The 21,027-nt window shown below is 41.6% G+C and overlaps 1 protein-coding gene across 4 annotated transcripts in view; it reads right to left on the minus strand.

The window, feature by feature from the left end:
- Fat3 (FAT atypical cadherin 3) overlaps nt 1-21,027 on the minus strand; it is a 580,764-nt gene that overhangs the window by 329,007 nt on the left and 230,730 nt on the right. For all 4 annotated transcript variants that reach the window (NM_001413472.1, XM_087560394.1, XM_087560395.1 and 1 more), the window contains 1 exon segment: nt 3,380-3,694. In NM_001413472.1, coding sequence (NP_001400401.1) covers nt 3,380-3,694 — 315 coding nt within the window.

Here is a 21,027-nt window from a genome sequence, read left to right on the forward strand (position 1 = left end):
AAGACCCTCTCCAAAGCCCATCTGAACTAAAAGTGAACAGTATCTGAAGTCTTTGGCCTCTGGCCTCCAATTGTCCATGTACAAATATAACCCACCATCCACACAACACATGTACTCATAGACACCTACCCCACCCCACACAAAGATATAGTCATAATGAAATACATTTCTTAAAGAGTTATGCAGTTTACTAGCATCCTAACATGCACTGTGATTTTCATTGTCCATGAGTAATAACTGTGCTCTAAACAAAGTTGTGTTCACTTTCCAGATAAGAAACCTAGGCTTAAAGACATTAATGCATATTCATGCTATTAGCATAAAGCAGACAGGACACCATCATTTCTTCTGTAATTTGGCTGTGCTAGGCTAATGTGGTAAGTCCTCATGACAACTCCTAAATTCCCTACATCAATCATTACTCACTGCTTGAGCTTCATTTCTGTTGCTGTGATAAAACACCATTACAAAAAGGAACTTAGAAAAGAGTGTGTTTATTTTAGTTCACAGTTTCAGGTCACCGTGGGAGGAGTTTGTGACATTTTTTCACATTGCATCTACAGTCAAGAATAGGGGGAAATGAATGTATACCTGCCCTTTTGCTTGCTTTTGCTCAGCTTTGTTTTTCCACTCTTATACAGTTCAGGATCTCTTGCTAAGGAATGGTGCCACCCATAGTGGGGCTAGGTATTTCCACATCAATTTGTATAATTAAGACAGAATCCCACAAACATGGCTATGGGCCAACTTGCAGGTAGCAATACATTTTCTAGACGCTTTTTCTCCCAGTAATGGCTTCACCTGTATGGAGTTGGCAAAGCTAAGCATCACACTCATGAAAACTGAGTTTCAAAAGGAATCAGTAACTTCCTAAGGACACAAAGCTGGGAACACTGGGACTGACTGACTTATTGGGTATTCTCTGTGGTTGTCCATGGAGTTTCACAATTATGAAGCCTGTGGCAAGCATTTTAAACCCAGGATCCTAAACATAAACTGATCCATTTCTGACCATCGCTCTTGCCAACTCCATATTCACTAAAGCTCCTGTACCTCAGTTTCATATTCACGCTCTCACGTGATCACAGTGCCAACTGTTCTCTTACGTTCTTACTACTTCTAGTCTCTAGTAAGCTCAAAATACATGTTAAGTTTATGGTCTTGTTTATTGGACTTTTTGATAAAATATAATAGCTGCAATGACCTTAACAACCAAATAAACAGGATGCATTGTTTTCGTATATTGTGTCTGAAAACTGAGACATGCTGCTCATTTATTTGAGACAATTAGACAACTTTGATGAAAATGTCAGGCTGGGCACATTTTAAAAAGTCTCTGGCAAAGACAGAGAAATTATGAATATAATTAAGGCTTTTCTTATGCAATGTAAGCCACATTATGATAATGTAGGGCTTTCTGAAAATTCATGTGCATAAAAGACAGTAAGCACAATGCATGCAAGGTCTAGTATAAGCTCCTCACATCAGGAACATGTTCTTAAACATGGCAGTTATTCTTTTTGGAAGAATGTGTGAATGTGTGTGTGTATGTGTTTGCATACACAAGTATGTATATATATGTATATATATATACATATATGTGTGTGTGTATGTGTATGTGTGTGTGTGTACCCAAGTACACACACATGTGGGTCATGTACATTTGGAGACCAGAGGAGAACCTTGAATGTCATCGTTCAGTAACGTAGTCTCGTATTTCTAAAGTCTCTCACTGGCCTGGAGCCCATTTGTCTAGGATGGATGGCCAGGGTAGCCTAAAGTTGTGCCCTTAAGAGTTATTTTCCATTTTCAACCCTAAGCCAGCAGCAGCTGAACTGGTCCCTTTATAGAGTCCTCACACTCAAAAACAAGGCATAAGATGCTCCTCTGATAACTAGAATGGCAGCGACATCACAAAGGAATAGCAGAGTGTGTGTGTATTAGGCATCAAATATCACACACTCAATCCATTTATGGTCATTCCATTTGTTTTTTTTTCTCCCTCCTCATTCCCTCTCCTTTCTCTCTGTTAAATATAAAAAGTATTTCAATACCTCCTTTCTCTCCACATTTTATAATACTATGTTAGAGCACAGAATTAGACCAGAGGGTCTTGGCACAGTACAAAGGCTTGATTATAAGGTATATGGGGACTTTCTATGCTTAGTGTGTCTCAGATGCTGGGCCAGGCTCCTTTTCTGAGTCCTCTCCTTGTAGCATGAGTGTGCCTCTGATCAGACACTGCCAGCTGATCACCACCTTTCATTTATAATGAAACAGAAGTCAAGTGCTGATTGGACACTTTTAAGAGCCCTGAAGTATGCTTAAAAATTCACTGACTGACTCAGAACTAGGCTTATAGAAAACCCCTTCAAGTTTTGTTATGTGCCTTTCATTATGTGCGTATTGTCCATTGCACAGCTCTACTTTGACCAGTAAAGATGAATAATTACCAATTCCATCACTGTTCCTGAGGAAAGGCTTAGCCTGAGCACCAACCAAGCACAATGCTGACCAACATCAACGCACAGCACCATGAATTACATTCTTCTACATTTCAATTCATTAATTAATCTATCACATTCTTCCTGAGGACTTAAAGTCTCCGTTCAGGTCTAAAGGTTACACATCACAGGAAAGTCGTACCATGCCAAGGTCAATGCCACAAAGTCCACAAAACCATGGTCCAGTGCAACTTCTAGTCAGCCCCCAATCAGCCAAACTCCACATTTTCCTGAACAATGCAGTTCTGATGTGTACTGAACAAATTAAATTCTTACTATAACAGCTGGAAACCTCTTAAGCAAAAGGTCAGAAAATTAAATTTTGTCTATTTTTTTTTCAGTAAACATCCAGACACAGACATAGGGCGTTCTTTGGAACACTGACACCTCACTGATGGATAATATAGGGATATAAATCTGTGAGCTAATCTTAGCTTATCCAGTGCTAGCTCTAGAAAATCTTACAGTTAAGCCTTTAAGAGGTTCATTTATAGCAAGCTGGGAGTGAGGTTAAGCAGGAAAGAGGTAGAGACCTTACAATGCCAGCTTACATAAAGTACCTAGCACAGGCTAGCCATCCTGCTCCCAAGAAAGAGAGGAGGCAGCTGACCATGGCAGTGGTCCAGGACCATATTTTACAAAGAATGGGGAAACCTGAGACCTTCTGTGATGCCTCTGATTCTTACTAGGTCAATTCACCTCACTGATAGGTAAGATTAAAACACTACAAGTAGACAGGAAAAACATCCATCTTGTCAAAAACTATGCCCAGAAAAGAAGGTTCTGTTTTCTAGACAATATAAAATAGATAAACCAGCACAGTAGGACCATTCAGAATGAACAGCCAATTTTAAAGCACCCAAGCGTGCCCTTACCTGTTTTGATATTGATGGCGAAAAAGTTCTGTGGGTTTCCACTTGTAATCCTATAGGTCAGTTTTTCATTGGAACCAGAGTCGGGATCTTCAGCTTGAATCTGAATGACAGACACATCCTTCGGAGAATTCTCCATGACAACGGGATAATAGATGGGCTCTGAGGTCAGTGGGGCATTGTCGTTCACATCTTCTACTTCTATGTAGACCTCAATGGTGGAGTAAAGAGGGACCACGCCCCGGTCTGTGGCATACACTGTCAGCCAGTAGGACGCTGTTGTCTCTCGATCAAGAATGTCAGCAGCAGTGATGACTCCTAGGGAAGAAAAAAACCACAGAGCACATGATGGCTCAAGCAAAGGAAGGCAGTGAAGTGAGTCACCCAGAATTTCTGAGAGCAGCACAAATATTCTTGGCACATTAGAGAAGATTAACATATGCATAATATGAGATTAAATTGAGATGTCACTCTTTACATAAGGAAATGATTTTCCCCAGAACTCAACTGAATAGTTCTTTTATCGGTAAAACATAATTACACTCGATTTGAATTTCTTAGATAGACACGTATAATCCATATGTGCTTGTATGCATGTACGCATAGTCCCTCCACAAGCACATAGAATAGGTAAAGGAATGACGGTAGATGAAGACAATAGGCTGCACACACACACACACACACACACACACACACACACAGACAGAGAGAGAGAGAGAGAGACAGAGAGACAGAGAGACAGAGACAGAGAGACAGAGAGACAGAGACAGAGAGACAGAGAGACAGAGAGAGACAGACAGACAGAGAGACAGAGAGAGACAGAGAGAGAGACAAAGAGAGACAGAGAGAGACAGAGAGAGACACAGAGAGAGACACAGAGAGAGAGACAGACACAGAGAGAGAGACAGAGAGAGAGAGAGAGAGAGAGAGAGAGAGAGAGTGAGATCCCAACCTGCGTCTGCATAAATGCTCTCCCCCTTTCCAGAGGCAACATTTAATATACATTTTCGCAAGGACTTCGGGCCAAATGGTAGGCCAAATGTAGACAAAATCCCAGTAAGACTGTAGATCATAGAGGATTAAAGGAATGGAGGGTTAGGCTTTTTTGTGGGACTGGTCCATGAAGCTTTTATAATAGTTTGAGGATTTAATGAGTCCTAGGAGCATCCTGAGTAATTTTGAAATGTCCTAAACTGGACTCTGATTTCCCATAAAGTCTCATCGTTGCTCACAACTCTTTCTCCAGGAAATTTCTGCAGCTTGGCTCCTGGGGTGATGGCTGTGGTATGATAGAAGAAAGCATAATTTCTTCTTTTTGTCATCTCTGTCTGTTACTTCTTTTCTACTTGACTCTTGTTTCAACTATGAAATAAGAAAGCCAGGAGAAAGCAGCTTAGGCAAACTTTTGCACTAAACGTAAAATGATTGTCCATGAGTCTTCTCAGAGTGGTTATGGGTTTATTTAGGGCCCTGAGTTAAGTCTTTGTGTGCTGATATGGCTTCTTCCCTGACTGCTGCAGAATAGCTGTGACATTTAATTTTCAGGAAAACAGTATGGTGCAGGCTTATACGTTTGCAGGTAAAACATTTTCCATTCTAACAGACAAGAAAACATTTGAAGGGTCTATTTCATTCCTGTGATGAGTAGATAAAATAATTTGCCTGCGAATAGTGTTTGTTTTGTATGAAATCAATTCAGCAGCACAGCAAATAGAGAGATTAGCTTGCAAGATGGGTCTTACTTTGACCCTTGACCCACTGTCTTTTTCATTCCTCCATCATTTTGTCTCTTGTGTAGATGTGATGTTTTGTGTGTGTGTGTGTTTGTGTGTGTGTGTGTGTGTGTGTATCTCTCTCTCTCTGTGTGTGTGTGTGTGTGTGTGTGTGTGTGTGTGTACAACCTATTGTCAGGACAGGTGGTTGATGTTGTAGCCTTAGCTGCACAGTTACTTACCACCAAGAATTTGTCACACTGCCAGAGGCAGGGATCAATATGTGCATAAAACAAGATTAAATTGAGATGCCACTATTTATATAAGAAATGTATTTTTCAATAATAAAATTCATACTAACAAAATCAATATATTTCTCAATTCTTTTGTTAGAGATTTATTTATTTATTTTATGCATGTGAGTACACTGTCTCTGTCTGGAGACACACCAGAAGAGGGCATCGGATCCCATCACAGATGGTTGTGAGCCACCATGGGGTTGCTGGGAATTGAACTCAGGACCTCTGGAAGAGCAGTCAGTGCTTTCAACCGCTGAGCCACCTCTCCAGCCCATATTTCTCAATTCTTAAAATAATTTCTTGGGTGGAATTTGTGAGGTTAAAGCATGCGTATTTGCATGTATGGGCTTGCATTACCCAAGTATACCAGGGAATGATTCACTGTTTTGTTTTGTTTTGAAGACAGACTCTCTCACGGGCCTGAGAATTTTCAGTTTAGCTGGACAGCAAGTCTCTGACGAATCTTTCTGGTTTACCCCAGTTCTGGAATTATAAGCACACATTCCCCTACCTATCATTTACACATAGGTATTAGTGAAGAGAGAAAAGCAGCCTACTAAGTTATGTGCATTGTTAAATGTGCCTGGCCTACTGCCTTCCAGAAAGCATGTATCAGGAATAGATGCTCTCAGGATGTTATCAGAAACCTTGATCTTTATGAGGTGAGCAGTAGCACTCTTAGCTAGGGAACCATCTTGTCTGCCATTGAGTCACACCTTTCTCTCTTTTAATAATTTAACTCAGTGAAAAATATACCAGCTGTCGGTAAGACAAAGCATGATTGTCAGAGATGACACTGATAGTTTTGTTACAGGTTGCAAGGAGTTTAATTTTAATTAAGTCAAAGTGTGTCCACAGCGCAACATCTTCAGGGTTGGAAATGATGGAGTTTTTAAATGAAATGTCAGAACATAACCTCTGGCTTTGGAGCTGAGAATGCGTTCATGTGATGTGCTCTCGGTATTAGCTGTACCTTCATCTAATTTCTAGACCGATTTACTCCAGGTCTGCAACTCTCTAACTCAGCAAAACAGGGTTTGGGTCAGCTAGCATGCAGCCTGGGAATTCCAGTTCTGCTTAGAAAAGCCTTTTCTCTTAAAAGAGTCCCTGGACTGAAATGAATTCAGTAGCTGCTCTGGGGTGGACTCCTGACCCCCAGATCGCAAAACCACCACCGTTACTCATTTGGGGAGAATTTTCTGTCTCTCCTATCAGATAGGAAAGCTGCAAGCAAAGCTATATCCTCTCCCATCTGAATTTCAGACTTAGAATCCCAGAAGGAGTAACAGCCCCAAGTAACTTCCCAATAAAAGAACAGAAGCAGACAGTCCACTGCCCTTTCCTCCGGAGAATGCCTTCCGACTTGCATAGTGCCTTGATGTTTACCAGGGTAACAGAGGTCCACCAAATAGTTGCAGACACTGTGCAGAAGCTACTTATGGAATAACTGGATTTATTCCCCAGGTCAAGCACATTCTAGGTGACGAGAGTGAGATGTGCTACAGCGCAAGATGGATCAGGTCTGAGTGTCGAGCTGCTCCCCTGGTTCACAGCCTGGGACATAAACAGCCCACCTATATCCGTCATGACATGCTTACTGAAGATTACCATGGGAAAATAGTCTCAAAACGTCTGTTTTCTCTCATTTATTCATGTCACCAAATTGCTGGTTTTCTGTGGGCAATGATGGCGAATCACAGACAATGTCACACTTCTATGATCGGCTTTGATTGATAAGATCATAAGGAGTGCAGTACACAAAGCCATTGGGTTATGTGAATAAGTGATAATGAACTTACCTTTCTTTACAATGGAAACAATGAACCCTTTGCCTCTCTATTTATTTATAACCGGATAGGCCACGACGACAGCATAAAGAAGCCAAGTCCCCAGAGGAGAGTCTATGGTTTTCCTAATTGAGTTTCCCCAGTTTTCTTCATCTGTAGATGCCTTGGATTGTTTTCCAATTTTCATTTGAATTCCATCCCATTAAATGGCTATAACCTCTGACATCCCTCTGCCTTGCATTCTTCTGCTTCTAATTGAGATGAAATGTGCCCACTTGGGCTATGGACAGCGCCAGAGGCACTGAGGAGATCCAGATAAATGCAATGCTAGAGTATACTATGACAAAGAACAAAGGAGTTCTATGGTCCTATAGCAGAACTCTGTGACGGCAGCTTGTATATTTGTTAAATACCTAGATGCTGACTTTGAATAGAAAGGGAAAAGGACAGGAGAGAAAAGAAGGCTATTTTAGTACTACTTTGTCACCATACTAACTTTTTAAATTACTTAAGATCACAAGCTATTTAAGTAACAATGCAGGGTAATGACAATTTTTTGAGCAAATGACTGAGATCTGTGAGCAAATCCTGCACTTGTAAGGCAGGTATGAAAAGTCACTTTGATTTTTCTCCCTTTATAATGACATTTATTCAGGAACTAACTATAACGCTAGCAAATAATACATATAAAAGGAGAAATTGATAGTTTATGATTTTTAAAAATGACCACGATACTGTCAAACTACAAGATCATAAGTAAACTACCCTAGCTCTGTGTTGGTATTCTGTCTGTACAGAGCCCTGGCAAATACAGCTAAAGGGTTCTGATTTTAGGGAGAGTCAATGCGTTTGTTGTATTGTAAGACACCTGGCATCCAAAAGGGGGGGGGGGAGAAAAGTTTGCTCAAAGGAGTAGGACAGCATGACTCTAGAGTTGGGGATCTTTACTCCACCTGTGTAGCTCTATGTTAAATATTGAGTATTCTTTAGCTAGCTAGAGTCACAGATAAATGAGGCAAGGTATCTAGAAATGAGGACTTAGGGTTCTTGTAGCTGCTGTTACATATACGTTCTTCATTGTGCTCACACTGTTCAGAAATAAACCTAGGTAAAGTCCAGGGAACTCCATAAGACTGGAAGGGAGAGGTCACAAGTGGGAAGGGGGACACTGACAGAGGATACATGGGTAATCCTGGAGTTTCAGAAGATGGCTGTGAACATAAGTCACATAAGAAATTGTGTGTGTGTGTGTGTGTGTGTGTGTGTGTGTGTGTGTGACTGTGTATGAGAAAGTATGTGAAGTGAGTGTGATTGTGTATGTGTATGTGTGAAAGAATGTATGTAGAGTGTGTGGTTGTGTATGTGTGTGAAGTGTGTGTGTGTGAGAAAGAGAGGGGATATGTATGTGCATAATTATATGTGGAAATACATGTACATATTTAAACCTCATGTACCTTTTATCTTGTTTTTTGAAATGGTCTGTTTCTCTGGGACCTGGATCTTCATGATTAGACTACAATTCCTGGCCAGCAATCTCCAGCATTCCTCTGGTTTCCATCTACCCAACATAAGAGTTACAACTATGTACCACCATGCTCTGAGGATGAGTCATCTCCCCAGCACATAACACAGGAGGCTGTTTGGGATGGGTTCAGACCAGCTGCCTGCTCCAAACTTTTTGAGTTCTCAGCAGCCATGGAAGCACTGTCCTGTCTTTCCAAGGAATAGGTTTATTCACAGCTTTAATAGTAGCTCTCCTCCATTAACTTGCTGGTGCTATGGCCCAGGGCCTATCAGACCTTGCCCATGTTATTCGGTACAAATTTCACAGATACAGAGTGCCTGACAGATATTGTATATAGTATCCAAACTATAAATAAGGCTCGAGTGAAAGTGTGCTGTTTTTATCTCCAGAGGCCCTGTGGCTCCTGACACACAGGGAGAAACTAGCTGAGAATTATCATCTTTTGTCATGGATACATTAACAGTGTCCGACATGTAGCTATAGGCTGTAAAGCCACGGAACATATCTAGTTAGCCCAGGCGACCAGAGACAGGAAGAGCTGCTAAAAGCAAGGTTTAATTAAAATATTAGAAGGCCAGATACAAAAACCTCAGTTCCTCACTGCTTGACACAGGCTGTGCATCACCAACCAAACACAGCGGATGCAGACCTGTGAGTTCCCTGTACTACAGAGACACCCTAGAGAGTCCAGCAACACAAATAAGAAGCAAAACACCATGTTTGTTTGACCTGTGGCTCTCCAACATGCCTCTGTAGCATGGCCAAAGGCCATGATGAGAAAGGCATACAGATACCCAAGTCCTGACAAGATGGCTCAAGACCCCTCACAAAAGAAGCACCAGTCGATGCTATTCTTTCCAGCTGTGTCCTAGCAGCCCAGTTGTACCTAGAAACATCTGGTCTGGATATGACCTAATCAGTTCAACAGCTTCTGGGTTCCTTGAAAGGAGGCAGCCATCTATGGAGATGGCCACCCTGGAAGCTCATCTTCTTCCGTTCAGCCTCGATCCTCCTTCAGAAAACTTTCTGAATTCTCTTCCATTATCACATTACAATTCACCTGGAGAAGCCTTCCCCTAACACGCACACAGGCACACAATCTCTTTCTCTCCAGTTCACACTCTTACAAAACCAATCCCCGAGAAGGTATGTCCTCTTATTTTCCACAGTATTTATATTTACAGTTCTGTGCCATGAGCACACAGTCCTGCAGCTCTCCTTCTGTCTGTCCGTGCATCAGTTCTTTAAAGGGAACAGTGTCTGACTCACTGTCTATGATCCCTGTGCCCGACACAAAGCACTGACAGTAAAAAGAACCATTCCTGAACCATTGCGTTCTCCATCAGCACTTTGCCAGAGACCACACCGGCGGGTAAAGAGAAGAGAACCTTGTCAGGAAAGCCATAAAACCTACTCAGAACACTTTTTATAGCAAGGATGGTGAGCAAGGGAGGCAAACGTGAAATATATTTATTAATAACAATTAACTTCAAAGACATGGCCGACACAGGATTTTCGAATCAGCCATAAAAATACTTTATTTTAATGACGAGGCTTAATTGCCCGTTTGTGTGCGTTCCTGCAGAGAAACAATATTAAGCCCCTAACTAACAGTTGTTCACAACCAAATGCCTTATTTTCTGTTTCTGCTATCACACTGAAGTAGCAAGCACAGATCAGAGAGGTTTCAAAGTCTGGTTAAACAGTCAGGCAGGCACAGTGACAGCTGGGAACCATCCAAAACCGTAAGTGGGATAATATATAATGGTAATCCCGGAAATAAGTCTATGCCCCTTCCTCTGCCTTGGCTGCGCACTGACCTCCCAAGAAGCCTGGCTCCTCGGAGAATCTGTGCAGCTGGCTGGCTTGCACTCCGCTTCCCAACTTGTCTTTGAAGGTGATGGGGATCCGACAGTCACAATTGTTCTAAAATGAAAAACTACAATGATTTAGCCTCCATTACGTAACAATTTACAACCCCCAGTGGACAAGCACAAGTCACTTAGGACTCCCATTTGGAACAGCACATCTCTCTGAGTTCAGATGACAGCAGTAATTCATTTGGATAATGTGATTCATGTACTGTCCCTCTCCTTCACTGTAACCTTTGCCACTCTGAGATGATGCCACATCAGGGTACCATCTCAAAGGAGACAGAAGCAAGTCCTTCTATGTCTATGAGAACTGAAACCAGCAGATGGACAGGGAGCCCTTTATTTTCACAGGAACAAAAACAACCAGTGCTGATGGATTTTAGTCATAATTAGTAGTAATCAGTACATAAGCTGGGGAATCCCTACACTGTGACAGTTTTACCTTAGTGTGTGAGTGAGTGAGTGTATGCATCTCTCTCTCTCTCTCTCTCTCTCTCTCTCTTCTCTCTCTCTGCATCTGTGTGTGTGTGTGTGTGTGTGTGTATGTGTGTGTGTGTGTGTGTACCTGTGTCTGTATGTAGACATGAACTCAGGCCCTCATATTTGGAAGGCAAGCATTTTTATCACTAAGCCATCCCCCCGACTTGACTTGCAATTTAATAAATTAAACATGATAAAATGGAACATTAGAATGGCTGCATGTTATAACAATGAACTTTGCTTGATAAAATGCTTGTGTGAGCGAGGGAGAGGCAGGCTCTAGAAATGGTACAGTGAGCTTGGTGCTTAAGGTCTACAATTTTTCTTTGTCCTTTGTTAGTGGTGTCGTCTATAGGAGTGACATCTCTGAAGATCACTTTCATTGTTTATAAGGTGAGGATGTCACCTTATAACAGCTACAGCTTTGAGAGCATGACACATTTAATCCACCTCTCACAGCAATGGTAAGCAAGACTGTATACTGTGCTCAGTGCTTAGCACCGTCTCCAGTCTGTAACAACACTGTATTAGTCACACTGGTGTTTACATGATTATTGTAAAATTATTACTGTTTTTGTAAGGCAATATACATAGTGTAACCATGCATTTTCCTAAAACCCAAGAATCAAATAGTACTTCTGACATCCTGTCGTCATGACTGAACAGAAGAGGTGGAAGCCTGCATCTGTCCATCACTATCCAAGGAGGCTTCTAAGGAACAAACTACCTCCTCCCTCAGCTTTGTCCCCAGCCCTAGAAACATCACAGTGTTTGTCAAACAAATTGACAGGCTGTCTCTCTACCCTGCATTTATGCACCGGGAGTCTTTCTGTTATTTGGCAATATGTTCTTGACTTGCTTTTGGTCTCTGTTTCTAAACTGCGGGCCATTCCAACTTATAATTAAGTCTTTCACAAAAGTAACCATTCTTCTCTGCAGTCTACCCCATGCTGATAGAGAACGAATGTGGTTACACTAAATAATTTTAAATCCTCAACCTATGAGAAATAGGTAGAATTATATACACATATGCACACACGTGTGTGTACATACACATATGACAGACACAATAAGGAGTTACTTTGTTCTCTCATTAAACTGAAAGCTTTCTGATTCTATGAGTGATGCCTCCTTTTCTTCTGAGGCTATCATGTGGGCCCAGAGGTCACCCTACTCATTTGGACTGAATGATTATTAATTTGCACATGTCAAAATTCACTGGTAGAACTGATGACAAGTCAAGAAGCAGGAGGAAGATAAAACACAGTGTGTCTGAAGTACAGGTTCAAAGGCAACAGCACGCTCATGTCACTTCCTTGAACTCAATCCATCATGGAGCTAACAGAAAATGGAAATCTATAATAAAAAGAGCTCAACAAAAAGTCCGAGGAGGGAGGGGGAGATACAGGAAGCAACTCCGTGTGTGCCTGTGTTCACATGCATAGATACAGTCCATGCGCAGCTGACTGTTGGATTCCTGAATGTTGCTAGGTTTCACACACGAGTACTGCATTTAATGGCATTAGGGCCCTGACTCTGCATCACTATTAACAGGCAACCTATTAAGGCTTTTCTATTTACAGCTTTCTACAAGCTTCATGATTTCCCAGTAGCATATTACCATTAATTGGTAAAGGGCACTCTAGGAAATCTACTCCAAGACAATAGCTCAGCCACAATTAAAAACAATTGCATTAGCTGACCTGGAGACAAAGCAAAGGGTGCTGGGAAATTCCCTGCAATATTTTACAACCCGAACTAATTAAAGATCACATCCCCCATACAGCCAGGGAGCAGACAGAAGGAATACCTTCAGCTGAAGACTTCCTAGTTTGATGGTTACTATAATGAATTTGGTCCCTGAGGTACCAGACAACAGAAAGCAGTTTCCATCTGAAAGTATCAGGATAAAAGTCTGGCTTCCCTCCATTCCAGGGTACATTTTCCTTGTGACCTATCTGTAGCACAGAACAGCCATCAGCCATTTTTTCTTCAACAACCACGGCTGGGGTGGGGAGGGCACATAAAGGGTGTGGGATGCTCTCCCTTTAACCTGTTAATTGTCTTCCACAGATTCAATGTTGACAAAGATTAAAAATAGCCTGTCATGATTGCCAGGCTAGAAGCTGGATGGCTTTCCTTTATTAACTTAGGAAAGCCGTCCCTCATCGAATGCAGGCAGTAGACTAAGAATGTTTTTTACCATGTGATTAAAGTATCTTTACCCAGGAAGCCCCAGGCACCTCAAGTTATTGCTCTAATGCCTGGAGGTAAATGAAGGTGGCACTTTCTTTTCTCCATCTCTAATAGGATTGTACATTCTGCTGCTGGCAAAACCGATTACACTATTACCCACTGCAAAAGCCTCATTTCTGAATGCTGATGTGTGTTCTGTCACATCTGGCTTGAAATAAAAAAACCTACGTTTTACTACTTTGTCCTGATAAGGGGGAAACTTCCTGGAAGTGTTTTCTGTGAGACCAGAATTGAGAAATATAAGGGAGAGTGTACATTAGGCCTTGTGTGTGTGTGAGCTGGCAGATGGCACTATTTTGTAACACGGGCACATTTCCTCCTTTGAAGTTCTCGTACAACCAGCCTGATCATATTTGTCAGCATTTTAGAACCGCAATGCTGTAATCAGTGCCGATGCATTCATCACTAACATAAATTCATTCTTAGAAGAAAAAATATCATATAGATAACACCATGTTAAATATGGACCTCACTGATCTCAAATTAAATTTCAGATTTCAACCCAAACTAATGTTTTCCAGTTTAATAGCAATATTTAGAAAATGATCTATAAAGGAAGAAGAGTTTAAGCAAGTTTGACTTTTCACTGTGAATGGCACTTTTTAATTCTGGTCAACAACATGCACAGGTCCTTTGTCTGCGGGCTGACGTAGACGGAATGTGACACAGAAGGACACCATTTTAGCCTATATTGTTTTGACTCCAGCTCAGCCCAAGTCTGAGTATCAGCAATTGCCCCATGACACCTTCTGCGTGTGTGTTTCCCAAGTCTCAGGGCCTGTTTTAGGTTCTGTCAACGTTAGGCTATCACTTTCCTGAGAGAAGCCGCATGCTCCTTGAACAGTCGCCTCTAACACAAGACTGTCTGGATTTCTAGGTGATCCAGGGCCCAACTGAGTAAAGAATGGTCGCTTCTCAGGAGGCAACCCTACTTGACTTTTGTCCAGACGGACTCAAATGGACACAGGAAACAGCCAAAGCAAGGCCATATGCAGAGGAGGCATTGCTCTCTTTGTCTACAACTTGTTCCTATGCAACATCTCAAAGGAAGGTTGGACTTTGGAAGTAATGAAGTGGATAGAACTCAGGTCCCACCCAGGAACTGAATAAAGCTCTCAGGGTAACCCATACCACGTGGAGGTTTTCACTATTCCATTTCTGCCTTCAGTACACTTGGTCATTCCACCCTCTGCAATTCCAAGGCAATTTTCTGGGGCAAATTTCATGCACCACCGACACCAATTAACCATACTGTACATCAATTTCTATTTTAATATTCTGTCTATATGCTGGTCTATAGTAACTGTCTCAGGCTGAATGGCACCAAACACTAGGCAGGGCACATATATTTTCTAAGAATATATAATATTCTTGCCAAAATAATGACATAAACAGAAAAATGCAATGTAGATGTTAAGAAAACGAACCACAGGGGTAAACATATGTAAAGTTTAGAATTCATTTTACAAGGCACCCAGCGAGAGTGAATTAAATGGAAAACAATCAGTTCTTTGAGGGTGAAAGCAGATCTGTCCCCACACCCTCTCTGTGCCCACAGACTGCCCCTCATACCCAAGGTTGCCTCTAATCACAAGATTATAAGAGAGACAATCTCAGAAAAAGAACTCTCAGGTGTCTTGTAAGAAAGACTTCTCCAGAGCAGCCACAGTCGGGATTGGTTAATACAGGGACTGATGGACAGATTCTGACACTTTCATCTGTATTCTCTCAATAATTACCAGATGACATCATGTAATAAAATGTAGGGACACTCCTGGGTCAGGGCCTGACTCTGTTATTAAGTGATGGTGTGACCTCTAGCCAGCCAATACATTTCTCATGTCTGTTTCCTTCTTCTTATGATGCAGATGTAAACAGAAACAGGGCATCCAGTCTGCAGAGCACTAAGACAACTAGTGCTGAGAAACGTATGTAAAAGGTCTAGAAGGATGGATTTTCCTGTTGTATAAAATTCATCAAACAAAAATATTTTCCCATCAAAAGGTTTTTGGCAATGCACCTGTTGATAGTGTTTAAAACTGACAATTGTATGTTGACTTGTATCTATCAGGTTTCAAACCCAGACAAATGGGTGAGATGTGTATTTAACATATCAAAGCAGACCTGGTCACCAGGTCCTCCCCACAATCCCTCAGCCCTGCCTGTTAAGAAGCCTTCCTGGCTGGTATACCCCACCCCTACCTTAAACCTCTCCAGCACAGGGTGTTAGGTTACCATCTCTCTTTGGAATTTTGGGAATCCTGGCTGTAGCCCCTGGTTCTGCTCTCTCCTTTCCCTCTGCTCTCCCCACATGGCCTTGCTCAGGGTCATGTTCACTCTGGACTCTCCTAGATGTCCCTGCCCCTGGCTCTGCTTTCCCGCATATCTATAATAAACCTTCTCATCCACCATACCTAGGAGCAGTCATCCTTCTTTTCTTTTTATTTCTTTTTTTTCATTCAGTATCTTCCTATGGAAACAACCCTCTGACATAGTCTCATCATTGAATGAAAATGACTCAGACTGGAAGTGTCATGCTACAGAGATAAGCCATGCTCCTTGTTGAATTAGGGCGAAGGGCTACAGGCAAAGAGGGGAAATGTTACTGTGCCAGAAGAGAGACATCAAAATGCCCTTGACCCTATCGAGACAAGTTCTAAGGAGACTGTCCAAGTTCAAATTAGCCCTACACAAAAGCTACAGGATTCCCTCACAGACGTCAGGGGCATTAGAAGACATCTTCCACCCAAAATAGGAGGCACCAAAGGGCAGATGTTGCATGTCAGGGTGCTGTTTGCTAAAGTCCCCTCTGCAATATCAGTGCAATAGACAGAACCTGGTACAGACATTAAATAAAACTTTGTCACCTCCTCCCTATCACGTGTTCCGTTTAACTCTACCTCCTGGAACTCTCCACTTGAAGCAGAGCATGTCCTCAGACTCTACTCTTGCATTATAAATGACAGGTGGGTGTAGAGTACCTTCCCTCTAATCGACAGGAAATTACCAAGAGTTTGATCACCATCCCAGATCTTCTCCTGTTGCTACAGTTTAGGAGCCTGCAGCTATACCCTGAGCACTGGCAAGGAAAATAGCTATCAAAGGGGTGGCTACAAACTCTGATTATCGTAAGTATCCTATATGATTCTTAGGCAGGAGACTGGCTTTGGGAAAAGAGATTTTATGACATGGAATAAAAATACAGTGTTTGGGTTAGAAATAGGAGACAAAGGGAGAAGTAGGAGTAGGGATAGGATAAAGACCTCTTGGTCTCAGACACCTTCTCATACTCACCCACAAACCCACTAACTAACATATCTGCTAACTGATACATATATCTTGCTTTCAAGTGTGTAAATGTTGGGTCTTATTATGAGTATTAATATATGTATCTTAGATACTTTCATTGTAGTCTCATCAGACCCATTATTCTCTTTTATATACACTGCCAATGTTCCATGAGTCCACTTCCTTTTTCTAAATAACAGGCCTCTCTCTCTCTCTCTCTCTCTCTCTCTCTCTCTCATCTATCTTTCTAATCTATTTTTATATCTATAATCTATCCACATATTAGAGAATACATACAGAGTCTGGCTTATTTTACTAAACATAATGATCTCCAGATCCATTTTTTTTTCCTGGCAAGTGACATTTTTATATAATTTTTTATAAATTGAAAAATCTTTTCTGTGTAAAAAGGCAATGTTTCCTTTGTTGGTTAATCTGCTGATAGACACCTAAGCTTGTTTCATGACTTGGTTATTGGACCCCTGTAGTAGTGAGCATGAATGTGTAGGCATTTCTGTGATATGATCACTCTGACACTTTTGAATCCCCAGGAGTAGTTAAGCTCAGTCATATAGTAGTTTAGGGGGAGGCTTCTATACTGAGTTTTATAGGGACTAAGTGAATTAATCTTCTCTGAATAGTGTAGAAAATTTCCTTTTCCTCATAGTCTCAAAAGCATTCATTATTTTTTACTTCCTTGAAGACAACTATTCTGATTTGGAGTGAGATGGACTCTTATAATTAAGTCTTTTTATAATGTTTTCTTATATAACCTGAATTTTTAAGTGAGAGTCTATATATGCAGAAAATGCCATGACATTTTATTAACTGCCCATTTTGTCTGGGAAGCATCTGATGGCAGAGTGATCCTAACCCATGATTGTGTCCCTAATCTCCACAACATATTAAATAACCATCAGTCCTTGAGTTTATGCACTGAAAATTGTCAGTACTCATCTTTTGGATGGATCAACACCAGAAAAAAATGCCACATCTAATGAAGATTTCACAGATTACTAAAATAAATAGCCGAAACTTGGATGCATCTCAGAAACTCTGATTTAAACCAGCTGATTTGGATTTGAATAGCTAAGAGTTTATGACCGAAATCATCTCCAGCCCATGTGGCTTGTACTACAAAGGACTCGGCTTAACTGCTCGGTCATGGATCCAAAACCCGACATGCTGTGTTCATAGTTTCATTGCTCTCTCTGGGCTTTCTAATGGATGTGGAGTCACTGGTGTTGGATGGATGTCCCCTCCCAGCCATGACTGAGAGGAGAACAGGTGTTCCTCAATGGCTCAAACAGCTAATGTCTCTGCTCTGAGAACTTTCAAGGTACTCAGTAACCAGCTTTCAAGCAGATCGGTGGTTGCCTTCTGCTTCTTTCCTGCACATGAGCAAATGCGAGGTAAAGAGCACATGACCCCTTTTAGAGCAGCAATGAGAATCTCAGTGACAAATATCTTCAATTGTTTCCAGCCAAATCAACCAGTGCACACTGCCTGAACATGGCATTGTATACAAATTGTTGCAGCTGTCTGATCTCTCTGAAATAGGCACTGGGGAAAGGCAGGCTGATCTCAGCCCCAGCTCTGGCACTAATTAGCTGCGTGGCCTTGCCCAGCTCACCCTTGCTGAGAGCCTCTGCCACCTCCTTTATTTACAGAGAGTAGTGACTCTTGCTCTACCCACCTCACCTGGTTGCTGCCATTGCACTGAAGAGGAGTTGAACAAAAGCACATGAATGTAAAATTTGATAGCTAGGATACTGTCCTGTTAGCAAACGGAAATGACTCAGCATTCTGAATGAAGGGATGAACTCCCCAGAAAAGGCATGCTAGATCGAGATTTTATTACAAATTAGTACATATTTTGTCACTTTGTGTACTTCAAAGGAAGACATGGAGATTTTCTAAAACAGCATTCATGATGAGCATAAAGTACGTTCAGTTGTTGAATTGATGAACTGAAAACAGCAAACATGTATTGCTGTACTAATATGGTGCATTTGCTTAATGCTAGCGTCCATTCCTATGGAGTTGAAATTTGAAGCTTTAGGGTACAAGATTTTGCAGGGCATTATTCATATGCCCCATGTATGCTAGGAAGGTCTGTAGGAAGTTACAGAGTGAAAATGAGTAGCACATCTTGTGGCTCCTTCTCTTGAGTCCCCCCATAATGACTCTTTTGAGCTTAGAAGCATGAGTGAGGGCTTATTTAAAAGGGTGTGGGGGACACCAAGCAGCCCACTGTAAAGTATGGATGATGGCTTTCTCATAGATGCATAGAATAACTGTTCCACCCTCTATTCCTCCCCAGCCGACATGAGTTTTTTACCCCAAGATAACTTGAGATGTTTTGCAAATAGGGCAGCAGTTTCAGAATTAATGGGGTCTTATAATTGTAGGAATCAGAAAACATAACAGAGGACAAGGGTAGACGCTTCTCTACGGTATCAGTACTATACTGTTGAACCTGTGCCAGGGGAACTGTGAGACTTTAGGCAGAATGCTTGTACGGAACTGGTGTCTACAGCTCAGAGGTGACAAAACATCAGAGGAAAGGAGCTTGAGCCACTGTAGAGAACATTTTCCTTAAGTCTAGGGACTAATACAAGCAGATCCAAAAATGCAAAAGCAGAAATGTTGAAACTAAAGATGAAATTCTAGGAACTCAAGAGGCGGGGAGGACTTTAGATGACCCTGGAATGGTACAGGTGGCATCGAAACAATTCCGTCCATGGTCAAAGCTACAGATGGAGGCAAGCCTGTGACTCCAGAAAATGGTGTAGCTAGGGTCCCCTCTTCAAGGACAAACCTAGAAATGGAGGTGACTTTGTAACCCCAAGGAATGTGAGGGAGGGTCTGAATATTGCTTTCGAAGGTCAAAGCTGCCTATTTCTGATGAAAGCAAAGAGGTAAGGTTCGCTGTGGCAAACGTAAATGAGCTGAAGCCTCCTCAAGTCTGAGATCAAGAAGAAACTGCAACAAAAACAAAACAGAATAAAACAGAAACTGTATTTTTCACCTCTGACTTTTGTTTTACCCTGTTTGTGCTGCCAGTAGTAAAATCCTCAGAGCATCTTGATAATGGCTGCCTCAGGGATAAAGAAACCAGTGTAGGTTCAGAGTCACTGTGTGCCAAGAACGTTAATTTGTTTGTTTCCTCTAACTCTTCCATGTCTCAGGCTGAGGCTCAGAGAAGCTACAAAGCTATCCAAACCAACCTGTTCAAAGTTACCAAGCTTAGGCGTGGGACTGTGGCCATGGCTGGTAACAGATCTAGGTGACAAGGCCAGGTCACCTGTCATGATGGGCCCATCTGAAGAACTATGGAAATAAGCTCTAAAGACAAGAGCAGATATGATTAACCATTATACTCCCAATTCAAATATCGAGTGTACTTTCTCCAGTAGCCCAGGAACAGAGATAAGAATAAACATCTACCTTCTATTGAGTGTATTACACATCTCTTTGGAAATCTTCTGCATATCTTCTAACTATGAATACAACCTTACTGTTATTATGGAATTCACAGCAGGAGTTTCACACCAAGGAAATAGCAAAGGCAGGATTCAAACCAAGAGTTGTCACCAAGTTGGTGAACATGGTTCACTAAAGATTGTAACCAAATTGAAACAGGTGCCTGTGACAATGTGCCCAAAGGTAATTATAAGCTTCCTCAGAAGCAACCAAGTCCAATAAATTGCAATGTCTGGAGATCCATACATTACAGGCCTGAACAGGAGTCCCTGCCTAGGCAATCATCTCTAGAGAGCTGATGTGAGGTACAACAGGCAGACATGGGGGCAGCGGATAAAAAAATCCAGAAAAATGTGCAGCCCAGAATGTAGTCTCACAATGAAGACCATCTGCAAAGAGCTAATCCTTAAAATTCCCATCTAAGGGATGAGTGTAACTCTACGCTTACTGCACTTTTTTTGTGGAGTTTTGGAAAGACTATCTCAGGGTTAAAAAAAAATACATTTTCAGTTCAAGTGCTAATGTGAACCTTTGCTAGAATAAAAGACATTTACACACTGTTCTAGGACCAATACTTGGAACTTCTTTCTTGAAGGCTGTATAAAAATGAACTCAGAATTAAGGACACATACACAGCTTAGCTTTAAGTCAGAATAGAATATACAATCCCAACTCAAGCATAGTGTGACTAAATATACAGCCCAGAGTCAGGTCAGAAAAACATACATCCCTACTCCATAACAGAATGATGATATATACAAACCCTGACCCAGATTCAGAGTGATTAAATACAAGGCCCTGATTCAGGCTTAGGATGACTGAATATAGTCTGGGTCCAGGTACAGAAAGACTAAATACACAGGACTGTTCTAGGCTCAGATAGACTAAGGACACAGAGCTATTCCAGATGACTAAGTATGCAGCACTGTTCCAGCCTAAGTTGC

The sequence above is a fragment of the Rattus norvegicus genome, chromosome 8, assembly GCF_021556685.1.
Source record: "Rattus norvegicus strain SHRSP/BbbUtx chromosome 8, alternate assembly SHRSP_T2T, whole genome shotgun sequence".
In the NCBI taxonomy this organism is placed as follows: Eukaryota; Metazoa; Chordata; class Mammalia; order Rodentia; family Muridae; genus Rattus; species Rattus norvegicus.